Raw genomic sequence first — 26,704 nt, 5'->3', positions numbered from 1 at the left:
TCCTATTCACCTCACCTCTCGTAGGCCTACCATTTTGAGCTAAGAAATATTAATATTCCCCAATAAAAAGTTGTTTGAGGTGTAACAGTGGAAGGAGCTTTCACCAGCCCTTCATCACCAGCTCTCTTAGTTGCAAATAATGTGTGTGTGTGTGAGAGAGAGAAGTGCCATCAAGCGGCTTCCAACCTATGTCCTATGGATTAATGGCCTCCAAAACATCTTATTATTAACAGACATTTTCAGGTTTTGCAAACTGGGCCACTGGCTTCATTGACAGTCCGTCCACCTCATGGTGGCTCTTCCTCTTTTCCTACGGCCTTCAACCCCCTCACACTATTGTCTTTTCAAGTGAGTCTTCTCTTCTCATTATGTGATCAAAGTATGATAGCCTCATTTTATCTTCTAGGGATAGATCAGGCTTGATTTGATCTAGAACCCACTTATTTGTCTTTTAGCAATCCATGGTATCCATAAAACTCTCCTCCAACACCACATTTCAAATGAATCAGTTTTCTACCTGTTAGCTTTCCTCAAAGTTCAACAATGGCGCATAAGACTGCACTGTTCCCTATATGAAATGCCCAAATATGTAACCTACTCAACACAGTAAGAATAGTACATATCCTGTACACAGTTCTGAGTGCTTCTGTTCCCTAGCAGAACCTCCTGTTGTTAAATTCAACATGAGTTGCTAAATGTGTGTATGCAAGAAATTGTTTTTAAACCATTAATTCTAAAGAATGTCTATTAAAGAGAGCTTCTACCTGAAACACTGAAGACTTACTATCAAAAGTTTATTTTATTTATTTAATTATTTATTTACCTTATATTTGTATGCCGCCCCCTCTATACGGACTCTGGGCGGCTCACAGTCACAATACCATAGTAACAATGCCTTATGGTTATAAGATCAAAAACATATAAGAATTTATAATTTAAAAAATTTAAATGATGCTATAAAAGTTATGTACAACCTCATTCCCTGACATTTGGTGGTTGGCTCTGCCTTCTGTGGCAGCCATTTTGTGGTGGCTCCCATCACCCTATGTCAGAATTGCAAGGGCACCGGCAAGCTGAAAAAAGCCAAGGACCCCTGCAGTATGCTATCATAGCACATTTTGTTCATTCCAAAAGAAAACGAAAATCAGTGGAAGTTTTTCCAGTGTTTCCATTTTTCCATCAGGAAAACTGAATGACACATTTTAAATAAGTAAAATGTCTCAAAATGCTAATTTCACTAATTTCAAAGAAAAAATGGTTTTTTTCAATGCTTTCCCAGACTACTTAGTCTTTACATCAGAAGAATTTTTAAAAGCCTTCAAATCTCTACAGGTTACTCAAGTTTGTTTTAAAGCAGCATATACCTCCATCATTTTGAGAAGCTGAGTTCAATCCCAGTGGAAGCTGGTTCAGGTAGCCGGCTCCAGGTTGACTCAGCCTTCTGTGGTCGGTAAAATTAGTACCCAGCTTGCGGGGGGGGGGGGAGTGTAGATGACTGGGGAAGGCAATGGCAAACCACCCCGTAAAAAGTCTGCCGTGAAAACGTTGTGAAACATAAGTCACCCCAGAGTCGAAAACGACTGGTGACTGCCTTTACCTTTTTACAAGCATGAAAAACTGTGACAACTGTGATCTGGTAGACATTATATACTTTCAAAAGGCTTTTGATAAAGTACCTCACCAAAGATTTCTGAGTAAACTTAGCAGCCATGAGATAAGAGGACAGGTTTTCTTATGCATTAAAAACTAGTTAAATAACAGGAAGCAAAGAGTACGAATCAATGGGCAGTTTTCACAATGGAGGGAAGTAAGCAGTAGGGTCCCAAAAACATTGGTATTGGAGCCAGTACTGTTTAATTTATTCATCAGTGATCTGGAGCTGGGGCTGAGTAGTGTAGTGGCCAAGTTTGCAGATGACACAGAAATATTCAGGATAGTAAAAACCAAGGCGGACTGTGAAGAGCTCCAAAAGGACCTCCACAAATTGGGTGAATGGGTGACAATGTGCCAAATGAAGTTCAGTGTTGGTAAGTGTAAGGTGTTGCACACTGGGACAAAAATCCCTACTTCAAGTATAGCCTTATGGAGTCTGAACTTGCTGAGACTGAGAGGGGAAAAGATCTTGGGGTTGTTGTGGATAGCTCAATGAAAGTGTCAGCTCAGTGTGCTGCAGTGAGAAAAAAAGGCAAACTATGTTAAGGGATATGAGGAAAGGGATTGAGAATAAAATGACCAATATTGTAATGCCCCTATATAGATCGATGGTGCGGCATGATTTGGAATACTGTACAGTTCTGATTATTGTATCTCAAAAAGGACATTGCAGAGCTGAAAAAAGTACAGAGGAGGGAAAGCAAGATGATTAGGGGTTGGAGTACCTTCCCTATGAGGAAAGGCCAAAGAAACTGGGACTTTTCAGTTTAGAAAAGAGAAGATTGGGGGGGGGGCGGGTACATGATAAAGCAGGGGTGTCAGATGTGTGGCCTGAAGGCCGGATCAGGCCCATGAGCAACTCACTGTCATCTGCTTCTTTCTCTCTCTCTTGCTTCCTTCTACATCACAGCTTGCTTTGCCAGGCTTTCTCAATCTTCTAGTGCCCTGGCACCACTGGTGGACATCCTAATGGCACCTGTTGGGGGGGGTTTGCCACTGTGAGTGTTGGACTGGATGGGTCACTGGCCTGATCCAACATGGCTTCTCTTATGTTCTTAATTGCACAGGAGCTAATAATAATAATAAAATTTTATTTATACCCCGCCCTCCCCACCGAGGCAGGCTCAGGGCGGCTACAGAGCAAAGCCTCTATTTTTTCTATTGGCTGACCAGCACATGAAGCAACATGTACAAAAGCTTGCAATGGCCAGCCATTTCATGTTTTCCCCTGGGTCTTAGGCTCAAAGCACTGACCATGAGATTACTGTAATGAATGTCAATAGATCAAAAGTAGGCTTGCAATTTACAGATACACACCTGAAAAACAGGAGCAGCATACTCAGGATTACTACAGCAAAGACATTGTCTCCAGATTTTGATGCCTTAGTTCAGAGGAAGAGATGTTGACAGCTGTCACCCATGTGGGAACCTTGTAAAGTTCCACACACACACACACACACGTTAACTGCTGCCCACTTTCTTGCCTTGCACTGCCAGATGTTTCCAGTGAAGAAGTGGCAGGAAAAAAACTGTCAAAGTGCAGGATGCGGGGCTTCAAATACATTGTCAAACTCTTATCTCTTTCTTGATTTACTTAGGCATACTTAACAGAATGATTGGCCACTCCTGACTTTGGCTCTTTTACTGTGGAGGCATTGTGTAGAATAACATTGTTTATTTTGTATTACAGCATATGCAGGTATATTTAATGGGGTAAAATAAATATTGTCCAAAGGTGAACGGAGCAGTCAGGAGGGAAAGAGTTGTGACGTGGCAGTGGGAGTGGACTGAGGGAAGGCAGGCAGGTCAAGCCTGGCCTACTCTCTGGGAAGCTGCCCAGCAATCTGGGGAGACTCTTGTTCATCTGTTAGGAGACATTTGGTAGGGCTGCCAACCTCCAGGTGGTGGCTAGAAATATGGGATTACATAAGAACATAAGAGAAGCCATGTTGGATCAGGCCAATGGCCATCCAGTCCAACACTCTGTGTCACACAGTGGCCAAAAACCCCCAAAACCCAGGTGCCATGAGGAGGTCTATCAGTGGGGCCAGGACACTAGAAGCCCTCCCACTGTTGCCCCCCCCCACCCAGCACCAAGAATACAGAGCATCACTCAATTGATCACAAGCAATGGAGCCAGTTTGGCATAGTGGTTAAGAGTGACAGTCTCTAATCTGGAGAACAGGATTTGATTCCCCACTCCTTCACATGCAGCCAACTTGGGGATCTTGGGTCAGTCACAGTTCTCCCAGAGCTGTTCTCACAAGAGCAGTTCTCTGAGAGTTCTCTCAGCCCTACCTACCTCATAGGGTGTGTGTTGTGGGGAGAGGAAGGGAAGGAGATTATAAACTGATCTGAGACTCCAAATGAAGGGTGGGGTATAAATTCAAACCTCCTCCTTCTGGAGAAAATGGCTGCTTTGGAAGGTGGACTCTGTGGCATTATACCTCATGGAAGTCCCTCCCCTGGCCAAACCCTGCTCCCCTCAGTCTCCATCCACCAATTATGCAGGTATTTCCCAACCCAGACCTAACAACCATACATTTGATAGGTGGGTTCCAGTAACTTGTCTGCGTACACAATCCAGGCAGGTCATATCTGTAATGATGGCACATGCATTCATAAATTACAGTTGTTTCCTTCATATGTATTCCTTTGGCATACACTCCGACTTTCCTGAAGATTGCATTCCTGAGGATTGCTCACTTTTACTTGTTTCATTTATTTAGATACTTATATCCTGATTTTCGCCTAAGTGGAGGCTCAAACAACAAAGAGGCTTGCCACATACCATTCTCCTCTCTTCCATTTTATTTTAGCAATATCCCTGTGAAGTAGGTGAGAGAGAGAGAAAGAGTGACTGGCCCAAGATGAGTTTCCATAGCAATGTGAGGATTTGAACCTGACTCTCGCAGATCCTAATCCAGCAGTCTAGCCACTGTACCTTATGCATTTCAAAGGAAAAGCTGTGAGAACTACCCCCCCCCCCCATAACTAATACAAGTCACATTTTTTATACGTGGGTGTCAGGACATAGGCAAAACCTGCTTTCTCAAAAGCAGCCTTGTGTGAAAATAGCCCATGGGACGGCTGGTAATAAGGAAAAGAGGAGGAGGGAAGCAATCTAATTATAGGGATTTATATTATATGACAGAGGAGAATACATTCACCATAATAAACAAACACAAACATGCATTTTCTTCTTTATTGTTATTTAGTTTTTTTCAGTATAGCTTGGCTCCTGTAGCAGTTCCTTTATTGCATATTTCTGTATCTAAGCACATCTATGTAAAACCACAGTTAGTAAAGTATTTTTAACAATTTCTTGTATTTGCTTTGTGGGGAGGAATGTTGGATCAGAGAGTTTCAGTGGATGAACAGGTTTGGGACAGGTTGTGGTTGAATGGCTTAGCATCTGCTTTGCAAGCAGAGGGTCCTGTGCTTAGTCCTTGTTATCTCCAGTTCAGAGGATGAGGTAGCAGAAGATGTCGAAGACCACTGTCTGTAACACTGGAGAGTTGCTGCCTGTCAGAATAGACAATACTAATAGCCCAGTGGTTTGACTCTCTTCATGTACAAGCTTTGTATGCCAGTACTTTGGGAGGAGGGAAACATTAGGACTGCATTCTGATGTCACAGCAAACATATTTGTTGATCATGGCACCAACATAGAACGTTTCCATGCTTGCTTCTCTTTTTCCCCTTCATGTATGGAGCATTATTGAGGGCTTCTGTGGATCGAACTATACAGAAGCCATGGGTCCAATTTGTGGCCACCAACACCATTTTAGAGGAGGTTAGCCATTTAAAAATCACCATTAGGGCCTGATCCTGATTGGGCCAATGGCATCTTTTAAAGTGCCAACATAGCCGCTATTTTGGCACTTTAAAAGGTGATATAGAGGTTGCTGCAAGCCCCTTGTAATTGTTAAATGGTAAATTATCTTCTAAAATGGTGTTAGTGGCTGTAACATCTAGTTCAGCCCTGAGTTTTGAATTAGATTTCAGTTTGCCATAACATCTTAATTCAGGCACCTGTGCAAAATTGCATTTGTTTCCCCCCCCCCCAAAAAACCCCAGGATTTTAAAGCTGTATCTGAAGAAGTGAGCAGTGACTCACGAAGCTCCTACCCTGCCACAAAGTTTGTTAGTCTTTAAGTTACAACTGGACTCTTGCTCTTTTCAGGGATTCTGAACTTTGATTTAGTGCTAATTTAGAATTCCTATTTGCTCAGTGAGACATCATAGCTGAACTGGATTCAAAGCCGTCCCTGCGTCTGGGAGCCGTCAGGTATGTTCCACATGTGAAGGGAGGGGAGCACACCAGCATTACATAATGCTCTGTTCCCTGATGAATCTCTGGGCAGGAGCTGGGACATCAGGTTTTTACAGGAAAATCCTCTTTGTCACTTGGAAACCTTTTAATGCTTGCTGACTCCAAAGGCTAGCCTTACCCTGCCAGGCTGCTTTAATGGGCCCCTTAATGCCCTTTTCCTGTACCAGCACACCTTCGTTATTCTGCACACTGTGTTTCTTCACATCATTGATGTCATGTAGCAGCCTTCCAGGAACTCATTCTGGGTCTAAGATGCCTGCACCTTATTGTCCTGCAGTAATTATGCTTGTTCATGGGCGGGCTTGCTGTTCTCCTTTAAGCCAGGTGAGATTTCCAATGTGCATTTCTTTTATGAATTGCTAAAAGCTGGCTGATTTAGTTGGTTTTGTGGTTTGCCCCCTTGAATTTATGTGACAGTAAGGCTGGATATATATGCATGAAATGGCTGAAGTGTGAAGGAGAGTGCAAAATTAGGAACCAAGAGGAAGAAGTTGGAGGTAGGAGGTATTCCCTTTGTTGCTAAATTATATTGATGCAAAAGTTTGATAATTTAAAATAAAGGTAGGGGCAAAGGGAAAGATGAAGAGGACACCACAGATGGTATGCTATCCTCTCTACAGGAACCTGTTGGTATTGAAATATTGTTGCAGACATACTGGGCTGGATCCAAAAGTCATGTTTCTCTGGTGTCTGAAGCTTCTGCTAGCAGAGCATAACCTTCCCTCTGTCCCATCCCAGTTCAACCCACTTAGTCCCTGAAACACTGCTCCAGCCAGGAGACCCTCAGAAACAAAGGAAGATGGCAGTGAGTTAAAAAAAAATCTTTCCCTGGAAGATGTCTGTTGGTTCCAACCCAAGGTTAATATCTCTTTTCTGAAGGAAGGCTTTTCTGTGAAAATACATGTAAGCACAAACAGAGCATGAAAAGGTATGTGGTATTGGGAACGGACTGCAAAAGCCAGTTGTTACTCTGGTATTTAATTTTTTTGATAGTGTTGTTGCCATCAAGTCACAGCTGACTTATGGCAACCCCGAGGGGTTTCAAGAGACATTGAGAGGTGGTTTGCCATTGCCTACCTCCACATCACAATCTTGGACATCCTTGGTGGTCTCCCTTCCAAACACAGAGCAGGGCCAAACCTGCTCAGCTTCTGATGTCTGATAAGATAGGGCTAAAGTGGGCTATCCAAGCAAAGGCTCTCTTGCTATTAGTGATTATGTATTTTTACAGGTGTGTTTGGCATAGACAGTTATAATGCAAGGAAAAACTGAAGGCAGCAGGAAAAGAGGAAGACCCAAGATGAGATGGATGGACTCAAATCAAGGAAGCCACTGCCCTTAGTTGGCAAAACCTGAGCAAGGCTGTTACTGTTGGGACATTTGGAGGACATTAATGCATAAGGTTCCCATAAGTGGGAAGCGACTTGATGGCACTTAACACACACACACACATGTTTGGCATATCTACTTCTTGCTATGCATTTTTTAAAAAAATGTTATCTAAAAGGGTATTGGTCCAGGCAAGCTGTGGTCTTGTTCTTTCCTTGGTGAATTGAAGTAAGGCATGCAGGAGGTCACGACTATCCATGCTTCCCTGCCCCCCCCATCACCGCACATCATGACCTCACTCTTAGTATTCTATGCTGAGCTCAGTGTGGTGGTATTGATTGATGCCTTTTTCCCAGGCAGAGCAAGTTATTGACTTGACTGTGGTGCTGAGTCAGTATCTCTGGCAGATATTTTCTTTTCACCTCCCCAGGAAGTTGCCAGTAACCTTGCAGGCTTGGCCATCAAAGTCATACAAACAGAGAGCTTCATTCTTTTGTTGTGGCTGTGGCCAGTAAAGGATGATTAATATTACCAGACCCTAATAGCCATATGCTACTGGAAGGTGGAGAAAACCTTTAATGGGTTTACAAATAGGCAGGAATACAAAAGCAACAAGGACCTCTTACAAGGAAGCTGAGTAAATGGCTCTTTTCATCTTTCCAACCATGAATGATCTCACCTATGTTAATGTCTTCATTGTTCTATCCAGGGGTGGAATTCTAGCAGGAGCTCCTTTGCATATTAGGCCACACGCCCCTGATGTAGCCAATCCTCCAAGAGCTTACAAGGTTCTTTTTTGGAGGATTGGCTACATCAGGGGTGTGTGGTCTAATATACAAAGGAGCTCCTGCTAGAATTCCACCCCTGGTTCTATCACAAAATTAGATCATAATTGTGGTTGTCTCATAACAGATGGGGATGTAACAGAGCTAAGAATATAAGGGAACAAAACAATGTGGGGTTTTAAAAAAAATTTCCTGTAATTTATTTTGTTATGACTTGCTGATTAGGATACTGGGAAGATTTCTCAAGTTCTGAAGTGGCTTTTAGACAAGCACCCACCTATGGCACATTTCATTTTAATAATAGCATTCGGAAGATCAAATATAATTTTGCCTCAGCTCAGAATAGCAAAACTTCTGATTTGGTCATATTAGTCTTTAAAGAAAATACTTGTTTTTTAAGCATTTTAAAGAATAACATTATATTTTATGAGCAATTGTTGACTTTGCTTTCATCCAGCCTTTCTCATAATGATGAGAATTTATTAGGCAGACAGACTTGAATAACAGAAAAGATTTCCCCTTTGGGGACAGAACCTCAGCTATCATAGAGGTAACCTTATTGACTTGCATTTAATAACTAAGGTTTTTTTTTTTTTTAATCTAAACATGGAAAAAGAGTCCCAGGTTTTTGTGGATGAATATTTTATAACAAACACATTTCATTGACCTTTTATTTCTCTTCTGATAGCCTGTGGGCTAGATTAACCAAGCACTGTTTTTGCCAATATACAATGTTTCATATACATTTAGGGCAGCCATTTTTTAAATTTCAAAAGCCCTACTAATTGCATGGAAGCCGGTGTTGGGCTACTGAGCAAAGGCAGAGCCGACTCTCTCTCTGAAGTCTTTTGTTCCTAACCAGTATGCATAGCAACAGTCATTACTGCTGCCAAGCAGTATCCTCCAAAAAGACCAGCGCTATCTGATTCAGGCTACCATTGTTCTCTACTAAGACAATTGTAAGTAGTTAAGTGTTTGTAGGGCAGAGAGACTCCACATTACCTTGGGAGATGGTGAGACAAGCAGCTCACTTCAAAGCAAGTTAAAAGATGCCACAAATCCATGTAGTGCAGATTGGGAGATTCAGCACTGATGGGATTTTAACATATATCCCCAAAGCAAAAAAACCTGAGCAATATACGAACATTGATTTATCTGGAACAGCTGTCCAATAATGGAGACCGTGTCAGCTAAACAGGGATATTTGGGGCATATATTATATTGCCTGTTCATTTGCTAGTTATTTTATGTTTATTTTTTTTCTGAAGCCACTTGGAGGGGGGGGAGGCATGGTATAGATCATTTAAGAGGACTTCTGTGTAATATAGAGGCTTTCTGTGCAAGGGAGAAATATGGCAAATGCTGATCCTGGAGATGCTGCTGAATAAGGAGTTCCAGGGAAGATCACACAGGGCAGGGGATGCAGGTTGCCAGCAGTCTTTGTTTGCTGACTGGCCAGAGGCTCTCTCAGTCAGGGACTGCTCTCATGGTTAACAAAGAGGAGATGAATTATTCAGCATCTGATAGTGCCAGATGGTGACTTCCTTGCTGTTTACAGAGGGGAGGAGGGAGAAGGCAGGCAAGCTGCACTTATCACACTCTGCTGTCCCTCACATGTCATGTACTTCCTAGGGTTGCCAGCTTCCAGATGGGGCCTGGAGAACTCCTGGAATTACAGTGTCCCTAGACTACAGAGATCAGTTTCCCTAAAGGCAATGGCTCCTTCAGAGGGTGGACTTTATGACTCTGCTGAAGAGCCTCCACACCCCCAAACCCCACTCTTTCCAGGCTCTACCCCTCACCTTCAGGAATTACCCCACCTGAAGTTGGCAACCCTGCCTTCCCCATGACTTTACAGACCATCTTGGAGTTCTATGCTGCAGAATCCAGCACTTCAAAGCTTTGGGGAAAACCCAAGGAATTCTGTTGTGACCTGCTCGTTTTTAAGAGATATCCACTCTTTGCCTAACCTTATTTCTTTTTTGCAAGGAAGAAGTCCAGAGCCCTTGAGATCCACTCAGGAAGCTTCTATGTGCTGACCCACCATTAGGAAATCATGAGCCAAGCATATATCAGGGATGGTTTGGTGAATATGCATAAGAAGTAGAAATAAGGCGATTCTGATACAGGCTGAAAAAGTACAGTGCCTTTTCAGACTTTCAAATGGTTTGAGTGGCATCTCTTCCCAAATGCAGCCATAGAAAAGAGCAAAAGTCCAGTAGCACCTTGAAGACTAACAAAATTTGTGGCAAAATCTGAGCTTTTGTGAGTCACTACTCCTTCAGATTCTACAAACACGGCTACTCACCTATTCCCAAAATGTATATGTGATATATTTCTTTTTACTTACTGTTACCACTGATAGAACAAGTTTTTCAGGTTTTTGAAACAATGCAATGAAAAACCTTTTGAAGTCGCTTTTCAGGATCAAAAGCAGGATGTGTGTACCTACCAAGAGCAGGGATTCCCCCCCCCCTCCCATATGGATTTGCATATCACTTAGAGCTCTCTAAAGAAACATTGTTTGTCTTCAGCCTCAAAGTTATTAAAGCAGGCCTTAGCATCCATTGTTCCAAGTTTTCAGACTGAGTAGACTAAAGTGGTACATGCAAATTGGTTTGAAGGAAAACTGGTATGGTGCTGGCCCCTGTCTGGAGGTATATCATGGGAGAAGGAACAGTTACCTCCCTTTGTTATGCAGGTAGTTTCTACTGCCTTGGCTCTCTCTGTGCCTTCATTTTCAGGTGTGGTGTGTTGCCCATGCAACACTCTTACCCTCTCACAAGGTTGCCTTTGATTCTAAGCAGAGATGTTTAGAGTACTGAATTAGGGTTGTCAGCCTTCAGGTGGTTGTGTTGCAGATCTCCCACTATTACAACTGATCTCCAGGAAACAGAAATCAGTTCACCTGGAGAAAATGGCTTCTTCTGGAATTGGATTCTATGGGATTATTCCCCAAACTCTGCCTCTCTAAGGCTCCACCCCCAATATCTCCAGGTATTTCCCAATCCGGATCTGGCAACCCTATACTGAATGGACATAAAAGAAGAGGATGTTTTAGAATTGGGGGGGGGAGTATTTCTTCCTCCTGCACGTACACTGCAGCATACTCTTTTGATCTGTGTGCAGATGCCTCTTTCACAACATCTTCTGCTTTCAAAAAGCAAACCTCAACTTACACATTGCAGTTCCACAGTCAGACACCCACCCACTCCTATTTGAGGGAGGGGGGAGGACAATGCTGCACTACTGCTACTCCTGACTTTCATACTCCTGTATTAATCATTATGATCAGGACTGGCATTTATATACCCTGATGGGGAGCAGCTACCGGGGCCCTGGGCTTCTGGCAGGGTGGGCTGCTGACCCCCTGTGTTCCTGCCTTGTCACCTGCCTATATGCCCTTCCCCTGCCCTCTTGGCAAGCACTCCACCATCCATGCTCCTGACTGCATTTGCTGCCCAGTACCAGCAGAGGAAGCGTGTGTGGATTGTGCACAGCAATAGCAATGTTCTTGGAAGTCATGGAGGTGGCATTCACAGCTGCATGCACTAGCCATTGCCTCTGGGGGAAAGGGCTGGAGGTGGTTGTGAATACAGGTGGTGAGAGGGCTTGTGAATGGGCAAGAGAAGGACCTACAGGTGGGAGGCACACAGGTGGAGGGTAAAGATGGTAGGCATGGGCAGAGGGGCCCTGGGGATTTTGTGCAAGACTTTTATGGGACTAAAGGGCTTTTTTAGAGATTCTGCACAGAAAAGGAAATTGCAGAGGGGAACAGTTGTCAGGAGTCCAAGCTCAAACCGTGGGCATATTTATGCCAGCTCACCTGTGTTTGTTTATCTATTTATTGTGAGACCTGGCAAATGCCGCTTCCTAATAAAGGACTCACAACAACTAGAGTTTAGGCTGCAGAAGATAACAGGGATAAATCAAGAAGAAGAAGAAGATGATATTGGATTTATATCTCACCCTCCACTCCGAAGAGTCTCAGAGCGGCTCACAATCTCCTTTACCTTCCTCCCCCACAACAGACACCCTGTGAGGTGGGTGGGGCTGGAGAGGGCTCTCACAGCAGCTGCCCTTTCAAGGACAACCTCTGCCAGAGCTATGGCTGACCCAAGGCCATGCTAGCAGGTGCAAGTGGAGGAGTGGGGAATCAAACCCGGTTCTCCCAGATAAGAGTCCGCACACTTAACCACTACACCAAACTGGCTCTCCTTAATGTCAGTCAATTGAGATGTTGCTCTGAATTTTAATGTAGTTTGACTCTTTAATTGTAAAAGGTTACAGACCCCTTGCTCTAGGGGTGGCTTTATAAGGAAGCAGCAAATCTTTGAACCGGGCAGAAATGTTCACCAGATTATCATCTGTATTCTATACCTCTGGAGCTGGGCATTCAGATTCCTTTCAGGCAACATTGCTTGCCCTCCATCACCCATCTTTATTGCACAATTAAACAATTGTCTGGAAAGGTAATTCTGTGTTCTGTTCCTATGCTGTCATTTCTTTCAGTCTACGTACCATTAAACTTTACTGCCCCCCACCTTGACTGCTTTCCCTACTGAAAATGCTTTTAAAATCCTTCCCCTCTTGCAATAGAACAGAAAAGGATTCAAATTAGTGTTATTAAGTAGGTTTGAAAAAACTGCTGGTGGTCTTGAAGCCTGTTGTTTTCTCCTTGGCTTTCTTTAAGGCTGACTAAATTCACTTGATTGAACAATTACATGAATATGTGAAGCTGCCTTATACTGAGTCACACCATTGATCTGTCAAGGTCAGTATTGTCTGCTCTGCTGGCAGCTGTCAACTCAGGGCCTTTGGTCACCTATCATGTGATCCTTTTTCATCTGGGGATGCCAGGAATTGAACCTGGGACCTTCTGCATGCAAAGTAGATTCTATACCACTACACCATGAGCAGGGCCAGCCCTAGATTGTTTGGCAGCCTAGGCAAGGTGAATTTCTGGCCCTGCCCCCACACTGATAGCATCATTGAGACAAAGGGGGCACCCAATTTGGTACCCCCAGAAGGCCAGCACCCTAGGCAATTGCCTAGTTTGTGTAGTCGCAGGGCCATCCCTGACCATGAGTGGCTGACAGGCTTTCATGGCCGGAATATAGAAGGCAGGAAATGTGCCTGGCACTTACAAGGTCCACAGCAAGCAATTTATAGAGTGGAAATGCAGGGCCTGAGATTTTCAGTTGTGCATGTGCAATCATGTCCCTGTGTATATAGTTTCACTCTGGTTGAATTTAACAATAGGAGGTCCTGCTATGGAACAGAAGCACTCAGGACTGTGTACAGGATATGTATTGTTCTTACTTTGTTTTAAGTAGGGTATGTATTTGAGCATTTCACATAGAGAACAGTGCAGTCCTTTGCACCATTGCTTGGGAGCAAGCCCTGTTGAACTCTGTGGACCTACTTTATAGAGAACATACACAGGATCAGGTTTTAGATATGGGTAGTGGTGAGAATACACCTTTTAAAAGAAATTTCCCATCAGGGTACCTTCCCTGCTTTTGCCTGTGCAGTTCAGTTTGACGTATCACCCTATCTCCTGTGTAAACAAAAATGTTAACTTTCTTAAGCAAACTTCAGAGAGAGAGAGAACAAAATTAAAGACTAACAGGTAATTTTCCCAGGTAGCTGACAAAGTGAACATTGACTCATGAAAGCTTATACCCTGGAAAATGTTGTTGGTCTTTATTTATTTATTTATTATTTATTCGGGATTTATATCCCGTCCTTCCCACGAATGGCTCAGGGCGGCTTCCAACAGTTAATCAAACATAAAATTTAAACAATTTCAAGCATAAAACAATTAAATATTTAAACAGTTAAAACCTTAAAACAGAGTAATTCAGTTTCCTGTAAACAGATGGCTGGCCAGTTACATCAAGTTGTTATCCTAGCTAAATATAGGCTAGGTATAGGCTAGCCGGAAGAGGGTCGTCTTACAGGCCCTGCGGAACTGCGCCAAGTCCCGCAGGGCCCTCACCTCTTCCGGCAGCTGATTCCACCATACGGGGGCCATAACGGAGAAAGCCCTTTCTCTGGTGGCTTTCAGACGGGCTTCTTTTGGCCCAGGGATAATGAGGAGATTTTGTGTTCCTGACCTCAGTGCTCTCTGGGGAACATGTGGGGAGAGACGGTCCTTCAGGTAGGCAGGTCCCAGGCCATATAGGGCTTTAAAGGTAATAACCAGCACCTTGTACCGGACTCGGTATATCACTTTAAAGAGCTACTAGACTCAAATGTTCTTTTACTACTTAAGACAAACATGGCTGGCCATGTGAAATGAAAAAGAGGGAAATGGAAGTCTAGCATATAGTTCACTTCTGTGTCTGCTTTTTTGTTGTTTGCCGCCAAGTCACAGCTGTGTTTCAAGGCAAGAGATGTTTGGAGGGGGGTTGCCATAACCTAGGTCTTGACCCTGGACTTCCTTGGCTGTCTCCTGTCCAAATACTAACCAGGACCAACTCTGCTTAGCTCCAAGATGTGATGAATTCATGCTAGCCTGGGGCTGTCCAGGTCTGCTTTAGGTTGGTCTAAAAATATTAGCAACAAAGAAAAGTTTAGAATTCAGTACAAACCCTTGCTGGCCTTTAATAATGCAGAGGCTGCCAGTGCTCCATAATACTGAATGATATGATCATGCTGTTAGACTGCCAAGAGGAGATGGTCTGAAGGCCTAAAATGACATTTCTGCTTCTTACAACAGTTTGTTTTTTGAGGGATGGTGTTGTGCAACAGGACTAGATTCACTAGATTCTTCCATATCTTGATGCTGGGCACTTGCAGATCTCAGTGACTAATCATTGTTTTGGTTTTAGTTTTTTCGTAGTGCCTTGGACAGACTGCTCCATAATGACAGTAGCTGATCCCAGCTTCTGGGACTGAATTGGAAACAGGGAATGACCCTTCTCAGGTATGCATAAACCTGCACGTTCTGCTATGTACAAAGATGGATGTGTTGTGTTAATGCTGTGAGTTCTCTGCAGCCAGAATCTTTGCATCTTTCTGAATAGTGACAGCTAAGGGGGCTGTAGAGATCTGATAGAAAAACAAAACTGGCTTGCTGATTTTATGTATTTATTTTACTTATTTACAACATTTATAGCCTATGTTTCTACTGAGACTCAAGGGGGGGCGTTATACAGCACATGACAGCTTAAATCAACAGAAACTGAACATCCAGTAAATGACACACCAAAGGTTTGGATTGCAGAAGTCTGATCACAGAGCTGAAACCAAACTGAAACCAAAAAGCATAAGCAATTACATGGCAACATCAAACACTGCAGGAATTGCATTGTTGGGTCATACTTATAACATCAGACAGCATGCTAAAAAACTGCTCTTGAATAATTTAGTTTTGTGTAATTTGCAGACAGCCCAGAGAATGGGAGCCTTCCTACCTCATCAGGCAAGCCAGAGAATGCATGTGGACAGGCAGTGGTTGACTTTGCCCAATTGAAGGGTGGTGCTTGATCCAGCCTGAGTAATGTGGTGTTCTGTCTTCGCAGTAGCCTCTGGGTCCAGGCAGTCTTGAACAGCAGCAGACCTGTGTGGCTGACTAGATATTTGTTATTATTTTTCATCCTGTCCAGGTTATCCTCCAAGGAACTCAGCTTTGTGCATTGTGTCCCCCCCCCCTTTTTTGTCCTCAAACAACTCTATGAGGTAGCTTGGGCTGAGAGAAAATGGCTGGCCTAGAGTCACCCAGTCTCTAGTCACAGCAGACTAGGGATCTGGACCCAGCTGTCCCTGAATTGCAGTCTGACACTCTGCCCAATCAGCAACACCATCTCTCTTCATCATCTCTCTTCATGAGGCAAGCAGGCGTCCTTTCTCCACTGCCTATACCATCTATTGTCCTCCCCTACAATGACTCATCATCTGGACTATTATATTCGGGCCGATATTTATGTTTTAATCTGCAAAATGTGCCCGCTCTGCCTATGTTATATTTATTAAGCTGTGCTGTTTTGATTGTATATTATTTTATTGTTGGATTTTAACTGTTTTTATTATGTATGTAATCCACTTTGAGCCCATTATGGGAAAGGGCAGAATATAAATCTACCTAAATAAATAAATCACAACGGGGAAGGGAACAACTTCAAGTGGGAAAAGGGAAGGGGAAGTGCGTTTTCATGCCCACACACATTTTGCCCCCAAGCTTTTCCCCCAGAGGCTTCTCCAGTCTTGGCTTTGAGACTGGCAGTAAGCCGCACAAAAGAGAAGCAACCTGTCCTGACCTGGCTGATCCAGGCAAGCCAGATCTCAGAATCTGAGCAGGGTCAACTCTGGCAAGTTCTTTGATGGGGGACCTCCTCAGAATACCAGAACCAGGAGGCAGGGACAGGCTTTATTCAGCCACTTCTCAGTCTAAGCCAGCTCCATTTATGCATTGAGCTTTTCTTGCTTCCTTCTTCAAACCTTGCAGCATTTTCTGCTGCTTAAATTGAGTGCTGGAATAAGAATGATGGCCACCTTGGCTTGAGCTTTCTGAGATCCCTTCTGCTCTGCTCCTCTATCTTCTAACTCCATCCAGGTATTTTATGGAGTGAAACACCCAAGAAGACCACCAGCATCACCAATGGACGGCATGCTCATAGACGATCCTGTGTCAGGGGATGGGAGCCCCATCTCCTTGAGTGTTCTCACCGTTCTGGAGACCCTGAGCAACAGCACAGAAGAGCAGTGCTTCAGTGCCCGCTCACGTAGCACAGTCTTGCAAGGGCTGCCATTTGGTGGGGTACCTACTGTACTTGCTCTCAACTTCATCCTCTGGCTGGTGAGTGGTGCTGAGCCAAAGCAATAGGTCATTGTTACTGTCCATTTATTACCCACCTCCCACAAAGTGCTCTGTGTACAATTGGGCATGGCTGGGATCAGTCAGTGGGATAAGCAATAATTAGTCATGGGGCATTGATGTCACACAGGCACACAGACAGGATGTCTCAGATCCAGAGAGGAAAGGGGGCATCCCTACTGCAAAGGGTGTGGAGCATATGTGCAGATGTGGTTGAGTATTTGGGGGGAAAGTGTTTTAATGGGGAATGAATGGATTGGTTTCAACACTGCTCTGTAAGCTCTTTGTTTGTTTGTCTTGATCCAACTAGTGTCACAATATATCTGGACATATATTCATCAAGAAAATGCAAATAAGTGAGAAATAGTGGTGGTGGGGAATTCTTAAAGAGGAGGTTTTAAAACAACTAAAATAAAACCTCTTACTTACTAAATATTAGCCTGCCTGAAAAGATGGGGCTTTGATGATGTCTTTAAAAACTTGGGGAAGGCGGAGGTAGAATCTGCATTATAACTTTGACCATCACTAAGTTGAAATTGACTTAACCAGCACCTGACCTGTTGCAAACAAATAATCTTATCTGTAATTGCTGTTGTCCTGACACTAGTTTGCAAAGTTCAGGTTGCGTGGCTACCAAGGATGCTTGTTCTTGCTAAAAGTTTGTCCAAAGTTATATGTTGCATTATTGGGAGGGGTGGAATTTGCTGGGGAGACCTGGTGAGCAGAAAGTGTTTCGCCCTTCTCACCCCTACCTTCCAGTCTGCTGTATTTGCAACTACCTCTCTGGATGGTTTTTCTCCTTTTACCTACCAAGTTCCAATGAAGCCCATCTTGCAGGGATGGGGGACTGAGAGGATATTTTCAGTGAGAATTGTTGCTCATAAGAAAGATTATGCACCCTTTCTTCCTGCCTCTCCCATATGCAAGAGGAAATGCAAAATGAGGAATGCACATTTGCTGTAGAAACATGTAGATACCAAAAATATGGAAGCAGAATCCTGTTATCTCTATACTTTTGTTTCATGGTTGCCATATATTAGGGCTGAATTACATGAGACTTTTTTTAAAAAGTCAGATAACCCAGATTTGACTTTTACATCATCAGCTACCGATGACATTGCTGGGAACTCCATTCCTGAGCAAACAGAGGTTTGGTTGCAATTAGGACAATGGCATGGGGAGAAGGGCTTTTGCCTGTGCCCCCACATCATTTTCTCAGCCTTGATGGGAGCACAATTCTACACTGGGGAGCTGCACATATACAAAGTTGAGAGCTGTGCATATGCAAATAGGCCAAATGTGCAAAGTACGTTTTGGGTCAGGAAAATAGTGCAGGGAGAGAGGCTGAAGCTCCCTTTTCCCCCACACCATGGTCCTAAATCACAATCAAGGACCTACATACTTGAGAACTAAGTTCCCAGCAGTGTGATGTGTGACTGATGGCATGAGGGATAGGTAGGGCAAATCTAGACCTGATTCTCAAAAAAAAATCTTATAAAGTTGGGCCTTTATTACCTGCTACATTGGCTTCTGTTAGCACAAAGACCAGGAAAAGAGGTTTAAATGAGTTATCTTTTAAAACATGAGGGCCACAATTTCTCTTTCCTGCTGCAGTTCCTCCTCTTGGTCTTCTCCTGCCTTCGGAGGGCAGCTTGGGACTACGGGTTCCTGGCTTTGCTGGTGGATAATGACAGGTAAGGCCTCCCGATGGAGGGGCTGATAGTGGTGGGGCAGTTTTCTGAGTCAAAAGGCCCAGCCATGCTAGATGGGTGGTTGTGGGCTGACATCTGAAAGTGCAGGATAGCAGTTGCCAAAATGTCATGTGCATGTCCAGAATGGCATGCCTTTATATACAGTGGTGCCTCATGATACCGAATGTAAAAACCCACATGGACTCCTGAGGAACCACACATTTCAAACAATAATCAGCAAAGTTCTAATGCTTATAATCACAGATAGTCAAGAAAACATGACAGTTATAAAATAAACGTTATAAAATAAGGATCATTTAGGGTGAAGACAGAGATGTTCAGCCACAGGAGATTATTTGAATACAGATTCGCTGCCCTAAAAGCAAGTGCTTCAAAACGCAGAGAAAGTGTTTCAAACTAGTTTGACCTTATGGTCTTATCTTTTTTGATAATCCACATGAAACAATTTGAATTCCTTTAAAGCTCTCTATGAATGCTAAGAAGTGTGTTAGTATCACTATTATTGGTCGGCTCTAATTATCTCTCTTTCACGCCCCTACCCTCATTTCTTTTCAAACCAGCCGTTTCCCTCCAAGCACATGGAATTCCTACGAGTAATGATAAAAGGGTGACATGGGAATGGAGGTGTTGGTGAGATGGGAATTCTTGTGAAAGAGAAGGAATTGCCACTGCTTTTAAGGAAGTTTTGGAAATTGGATCCAGTTCCAGAAGAATAGCTATGTTCCCCCAAATTTCCTCACTTTTTCCTTGATCCTGCCAAGGTGAAAAGGAAATACTTGGCCAGGGGAAGGGTGTCCCTCCCCTGCTTTGTAAGCTTTCAATGGGTGATTTGCCTTCACTGGTGGTGAGGACTGAAGAAAGGACTCAGGAGGAAATCTATGAGTATTATTTGTGTAGAAATGTGATGGTGGGATGATACAGGAATTTCTGATGGCAAACTCCTGAGAGGCTGTGAGATAGATTTGAATTGGATGAACTTGTCCTCTGCTTCTTATTCTGTTTGTATTAGGGAGCCATGAAATTCTGCTCTCAGCTTTGCAGTGGCCCTTCTTTCCTTCACAGGAAGTTACCTGCAGGGTAGATGGAGCAGCTTCCTGACTATATCCTCTTGTAGAGTCTTCCTCCTTATACTCTGTGGCTTTGGCTGTCTGGTGGTGAATGGCTGCAGTCAGCATCTGATCCTATAAATATTGATTACAGTTTCACACTAAAATAGGATTTCCTGAGCACCCCTGATTGTGCCATATCTTGTTCCAGAGGACACTTCCATAGGAAATAATGAGCATTGCTTATTTCAGACACCACAGCTCTAAAGCAACTCTTGTAACAGATTTGATCCAGCAGCCCTCTCCTCATAGTGTGTGAGATTATTACTACTTTGTACTGTGTTGCTTGTTGCTATTTGGCACTGGTTTTCATTTCACAGATGTCAATACCAAATGAGACAAGATAGATCTCTTCTAAAAATTCCCTATTGTCAGACAGCTCACATACATGATGCTGCCTTATACTGAGCCAGACCATCGATCCATCAGGATCAGTATTGTCTGCTTAGAACGGTAGCAGTTCTCCAGGTTTTCAGGCAGAAGTCTTTCACATTACCTCCTACCTGGTCCTTTTAACTGGAGGTGCCATGGATTGAACTTGGGACCATCTGTGTGCAAAGCAGATGCTTTGCCTCTGAGCCATGATCCACCAAGGGCCTTGAACCATGAACTGTGGTGTCTCAGTAAGAATGATTGCAAATGTTGACTGTGGGCTATCTGCAAAGTGCTTTAGGCTAATCATAAGCAAGGTGGAGGGTTGAAATGTGATGTTGGCATGCACATTTGTGCAGGCCCAATGTCTTATTTAAACTAGGGCACTACACAACCTGAATTAACCCACCCTTGTAGACTTGCCCTGACTACCAATCTCTGGGATGTTACACAAGCATGTGTAGCTGCTTTGCATGGGTCCTGTCAAATCTCTGTATTTACCAAATTCTAGATTTCTATTTGTAGAGACTTCAGGGTTCCTTGCTGTGGTTCAGGTATCCAGATGATTTTTCAAACTAGGGGACAGCAGACTCTAAGAATCAGCACTGGGGTGCATTTTTTACTCCATGGGCAGAAATGCTTCTGTTCGCATAAGTGCTCAGATAGAGCCAACCATCTGCCAGGAGAGAGATCCTCAGAACTCTTTTGATTCAGCACTACAGGTAAAGGAGGGACAATTAACACTCCACCCCTTTCTGAGGCCAAACTAGGGGTCTCTAGTGATTCCATTCAGCCACAGGAAACACTCACTAATCACATTTGGCTATATAAGGCCACGCATTCTGTACTCCATGGTGTATTTCTTCTCACAGGCTCATTGTCTGAACAGCTTATTAGAATGAACTGTGGAGCCTGTTTGAAACATCCATATTTTTAAAAATGCTCTCAGCCGCCTTCTTTGCTCTTGTCATTCCATAGCTGGCTGTGGTCAAGACACTTAGTTCATATTTCAGTAATAGCAAACATTTCTAGTCAAGAGCCTCAGGAGGTTTTTCCCCTCCTTCTGAACCATCATTGTGGCTCAAATTTCTTGTCTCTTCTAAGGGATATTGTCTCCATGTAAGCTTTTTCTATCCAAATTTTACAAGCAAGTGGCACTGTGCAAATGAGTGATATCATGTCTGTGATGTAACCATGGAACAGTAGCAGATCTTCTGTAGTTGTTGCTGAATCAGAAGACAGAGCATTGGGGGGAAAGGCCATAGAGCACTTGTTTGGAACCCAGGAAAGCCCTGTTAGTGAAGGATGTGGCTAGTCAAAAAATACTTGTCAAATATTGGACAAAACTATCATACTGGTCATCTCTTGTCTTATTTGTTAATTTATTGATTGAAATATTTATATTCCACAGTTTCAATTTATTGATTGAAATATTTATATTCCACTTACAAACTTAACCACATAAACATTAACACATTCTTAAGGCCAGACTGACCAAAAAACTGTATCAGTTACTCTAAAAAACCACCTGGAAGGCTTTAGAAAGCCTCTGAATATGCCAAAGCAGGAATGCTCCTGATCTTCTCTGGGTGGATATACCAAAAAAGAGGTGAAGATGTGGCAGATGTAATGGACTTCACATGCCTACGTGGGGTTACCTTACACTAAGTCACACCACTGGGATGAAAAATCCCAACTTCAAGCATAGGCTAATGGGGTCTGTTGAACTTGCTGAAGCTGGGAGGGGAAAAGATCTTGGGGTCGTAGCAGATAACTCAGTGCAAGTGTCAACTCAGTGTGCCGAAGCAATGAAAAAAGCAAAAAGTATTAGGGATTGTTAGGAAAGGAATTGAGAATAAAATTAGTATGGTAATGCCCCTGTATAGATCAATGTTGCAGCCTCATTTGGAATACTGTGTACAGTTCCTGTTCCCCATATTTCAAAAAGGACATTGCAGAGCTGGAAAAAGAAAGGACAGAGTAGGGCAACTAAGATTATTGGAGCACCTTCCCAATGAGGAAAGGCTGAAAAATCTGGGACTTTTCAGTTTAGAAAAGAGATGACAAAGAGAGGCATCATAGAGCTTTATAAAACTATATGTGGGGTGAGAGAGTTATCAAACATAAATTTTTCTCCCTCTCTCAAAAACCTAGAACTCCAGGGCATCCAGTGAAGCTGATGGCCAGTACGTTCAGGGTGGACAAAAGGAAACATTACATTACACAGAGAGTGATTAAACTGGAATTCTCTGCCAGAGAATATAGTGATGGCCACAGGAATAAACAGGTCTATGAAAGATAAGTCTATCAATGGCTACTAGCCATAGTGACTGAGGGGAACCTACACATTCAAAGGCACTAAGCCTCTGAATCCCAGAGCCAGGAGACAATATCAGGGGAAGGCCTCAGCCTCCATGCCCTGTTGTCCATCTAGAGGAACTGGTTGGTCACTGGGTCAGACAGGATGCTGGTCTAGATGGACCACTGGTCTGATCCAGCAGGGCTCTTCTTATGTTCTTATAGTCTATCTTATTCACTGTTGTCTACCCTGACTGGCTTTTCAGAGCCTCAGGTAAAAGTCTTTCACATTACCTGCTACCTGATCCTTTTAACTGGAGAAGCCAGATTTTGAACCTGGGACCTTCTATATGCAAAATACATCCTCTGTCTCCAAGCCATAGCCCCTTCTTCAGGGACTGGACATTTAGAAGTAACCCTGGGAAGATTTCTGCTTATACAGTTATTGGCTTTTCTACATGCCTATGTGAACAGACTTTTTTTTTATCCCACCTACAGAAATTTCCCTTGATCCCCAGTCCATTCAGACCAGGAGTCTTTTTTGTTAGGAATAAGCAATAATAGGACTGAGTTATATGAAAGCAGTTTTCATTTCCATCCAGTCAAGAGCAATGATGCATGCATAATTCCAGTGCCTTTCATTCATAAAGATTAAATTCCTATAAACTGTTGGGGAAGCTCTCCTCCCCTTGGTTCTATTAATCTGTTACTGGAATTGGGGGGGGGGGGGTATTAATTCCATCCCTTTACAGTGATGCAACTGTCTATGTAGCTACAATGGAAAAACTGAATGCTTTGCATGGGGGAATAAAAGCTACCAGTTTCCCATGGGCTTTCTTGAATATCAGAATGTTCTTGGAGTGTAGTTGCTTTATTTAGAAAGTTTTGATTCCTCTTCATCTGCCTACCTCTCTTTTCTTTCTGTAGGCCTGTCTCTTTTCCTAGGGACTGGGATAATTGCAAGATGATCTAGGCACTAAACTTTGTTCGGATCAGAATCATGTTTTCCTTCTTCCTTTCCTTCCTACCTTTAATTCAAACTTTCAAATCCCTTTTCTCCTGTTTTCTTTCCCCTCTTTCCTGTTTCTTCCCATATATGTTTCCTCTCTTCTGATACATGTGAAGCCTGACATCACTCTTCTATGGGGAGCAAAGTGAAAAAGAGAAATCGCCATCGGAGACCAGTCCCCTAGATGCAGATAATAAAGATGTGGTGAGTTCCGGTGGAAATTTCTGGTAATATAGATACCTTGGGTCAATCAGATGTGAAAGGGGAATAGTTGCTGATGGCTTGGATCTTGTACTTCCTTTCCACTTGCACTCTTTTTTTTTGCTCCTTGTAGAGCTTGTCCCTTGCTATGGAGCATGCACCAAAAAGAACCTAGCATGAGAAGGTTTTAGTATCCATGCCAGTATTTTTTTTTAGGGAGTGGTAACCTATCACCTTTACTTTGCATCATAATATTCATCATACCACAATGCAGATAACGCCAGAGGCAAATAGATGCAAGGTGATCATAATGCTCTAATCATATCCATAACTTGCCATCACCGCCATTAACCTGTGTGCTGCCATTTCCCGAGAAAGCCCTAGCAATTGCATCATCTCGTTAATGGGACAATCTCTGAATAAGACCTGCTGACTTCAATCTGGCAGATACCTTTGACAATGGCTAGTACCAGACACGAGAGTGGAAATGTATGAAAAAGCAAAATGCACTTGCGTAGCAGTCTGTCCTCTGATGTTCTAGCATGTCATAGAGTTCAAGTCATCCTCCTTTTCAGGTTCCTCCAAAAAGAAGCTAATTAATATTGATTAACTGTAATTAAATAATGGCATAAGTCCTCTGCTGTGTCTTCTTGCTTCTAGGCACTGTAGTTTAGGCTCTTGTTTGTTTATTTTTGCCTTGAAAAAGCTTATTCTTGCATGTGTGCAGATGTGGGGTAATTTCAGAGATGGAAGCAAACCTCTCCAGATAGGTGTGTGCTCTTTGATTGACTTCAATCAGTTCTCACCCCCCCCCCCCTTAACTGTCTTTCTAGGGATTCTGCTCCTGGCTCCTGTCCATTTACCAGATGAAGTGAGTATATTCTTCAGTGAGACATAATCATAATGAGGGTACGGAGATACAAAAACCAGAAGAACACATGGTTCTGAAGACAAAATTAATATCATTGATGTAACTAAGGGGTATCCAATCTTTTTGATCTTGCATGCACCTTTGGAGTTCTGACATAGCGTGGTGGGGACAGCCATAAAATGGCTGTCAGAGGAGGCAAAACTAGCCACAAAATGGCAGCCATAGCTAACCTTCAGTCACATAGTGAAGATTCTTGTCCTGTAGTGGCAGCTGCTGCCAAAGCACCATTTTAAAACATCTAGACAGCCAATCTAACGGTCAATCAGAAGCCTTGCTAGGGAGAAGCTCCACCTGACTCCATCTACTTTCTAAAAACACTTGGCAGGCCCCAGAAAAGTGGTGGCAGGCCTCATGGTGGCCCACAAGCACCACATTGGGGAGCTCCTGCTGTAACTCTTTAGTATTGGATTTTTCATCTATAGTTGCTAAGAAGAACACCTGGGAAAGGTAGCATTATGTTTCCTGCATTTTCTGTTTCCATGAAGGAGATCTTCATCTCAAATGCTCTTTCGGTTCTAATTCTATTATGTATTTATTGCTTTCTCCAAAGTGCAGCAAAAACAGTTATTTCCTCCTCCATTGACTGTCCCAAAGTCCCTTGGTCAACTAAATAGCTAAACGGGGACTTGAACCCAGACCTCTCCAGTCCTAGACTGATGCTGTCGTCACTACACCGCACTGACCTCTCTTAATACACCGTAACAGATTCCATTGTAAGGCTCTTGCTCATACCAAGTTTCAAGAGTTTCATGATGTAGGGAGGCTTGTGGCAACGATAGTCTGTGTCTAGGGGTAGAGCACCCCCACCTCCAACCAAAGACTGCCATGAGGTGTAGCAAAGGTTTGAGTGGCCGTTACAGGGCCCAATCCCTTTAAAAATCAGTTTTTGCAGCAGCTGAGTGGTGGCAGCCTGAGGAGAATCCCTACCACAGCTACAGATTGAATGGCTCCCTGCTTCTCATGAGGAGAAGGATCTGTCAGAGAGGGCTGGGGCTGGGAAAGGGGGTATGTGTGGCCTATCAGGTGCCTTTAAATGGAGCAGGAAGAGGACTTATGAGGAAGGTGCTGGAGAACCTTCTCACCAGATTCTGAAGGCACTGATGGGAGACAGGTCAAGGGAGGGGTAGACTCCAGATGCAGCTACCCTGCATCTGTTTGCAGGGGCGGGGCACACATATTTAAACACCATGCTGGTATTGTTCTTCATTGGCCGTACATGCCGTTCTAGTGGAGCAAATTAGAAAAGATGTCACACCAGATAAAGTACAATAATGAGACCATTGACTGTCAGCATATCTCAGTAAAGAGCCATTTTGCTCTTTTATGTGTAGGAAACTGGGAACTTGGTCTTCATGGTTTGACAGTGTATTTTCTCAGAAAAAGAAAGGGGAAGATGAGTGATAATATGTGGTTCTAATGACATGTCTTCCTCTCTCCACACAACCATAAGGGATGAGGAAATTCAAAGCAAATGTGGAATCGATGCCACCACCTACCTCTCCTTCCAACGGCACTTACTGGTGCTGCTTATGATCATCTGTGTGCTCTCTGTGGCTGTCATCCTCCCAATCAACTTCTCTGGAGACCTCCTGGGTATGTGGTATTCTGATTCACCTGGATAACACCAACACAGCAGGGCACAGAGTCCAGCAATATGTTGGGTGGACATCAGTGATAACTGTTGGGATGTATTGATCATCTAGAACGGGATTTGAAAGTTCCCAAGGAATTCCAGAGGGAGGAAAGGAAAAGTCCCCTGTGCAAGCACCAGTCATTTCCGACTCTGGGGTGACATTGCTTTCACAATGTTTTCACGACTTTCCTACTAATGAGTAGTCATGCTAAGGAAATTGGAAAAGTGTCAAAGAAACTTTGAGAGCGGGTAGCTGAGAGACGCCAATGTTTGGTGAAAATCAGAAGAAAGGAAACATCTGGAAGTCATTCAGGCATCTGGCCCAGAGAAGTTTTGTCCTTGAATCATTCATAACACTCACACAAATTATACAAGGAGCACATTTTGTTTTGAGCTTGGTTGCAATATGAGTTGAGCTGAAGTAAATGTTCAACATAATACATATAACATCTAATGTGAGAAATAAGTACATTTTCTTCGATTTATAGTTCCTAGAGCAGGGGTATAGAACTCATTTG

At 43.3% G+C, this 26,704-nt stretch overlaps 1 protein-coding gene across 3 annotated transcripts in view; it reads left to right on the top strand.

Annotated features, from left to right (window-relative positions):
• TMEM63C (transmembrane protein 63C) overlaps positions 1-26,704 on the top strand; it is an 84,012-nt gene that overhangs the window by 30,851 nt on the left and 26,457 nt on the right. For 2 of the 3 annotated variants that reach the window (XM_060262067.1, XM_060262068.1), the window contains exons 2-8: positions 14,940-15,034; positions 16,664-16,906; positions 18,539-18,618; positions 19,197-19,229; positions 23,538-23,625; positions 24,456-24,493; positions 26,004-26,146. In XM_060262067.1, the coding sequence (XP_060118050.1) occupies positions 16,709-16,906; positions 18,539-18,618; positions 19,197-19,229; positions 23,538-23,625; positions 24,456-24,493; positions 26,004-26,146 (580 nt within the window). In that variant the 5' untranslated portion in view covers positions 14,940-15,034; positions 16,664-16,708. The remainder of the gene's footprint in view (positions 1-14,939; positions 15,035-16,663; positions 16,907-18,538; positions 18,619-19,196; positions 19,230-23,537; positions 23,626-24,455; positions 24,494-26,003; positions 26,147-26,704) is intronic. The other variant, XM_060262069.1, reaches the window with a different exon arrangement.

This window comes from Heteronotia binoei, chromosome 21 (assembly GCF_032191835.1).
Source record: "Heteronotia binoei isolate CCM8104 ecotype False Entrance Well chromosome 21, APGP_CSIRO_Hbin_v1, whole genome shotgun sequence".
Taxonomy (NCBI): Eukaryota; Metazoa; Chordata; class Lepidosauria; order Squamata; family Gekkonidae; genus Heteronotia; species Heteronotia binoei.
The sequence above is the reverse complement of the archived record's forward strand: the minus strand, read 5'-3'. Positions and strand labels throughout refer to the sequence as shown.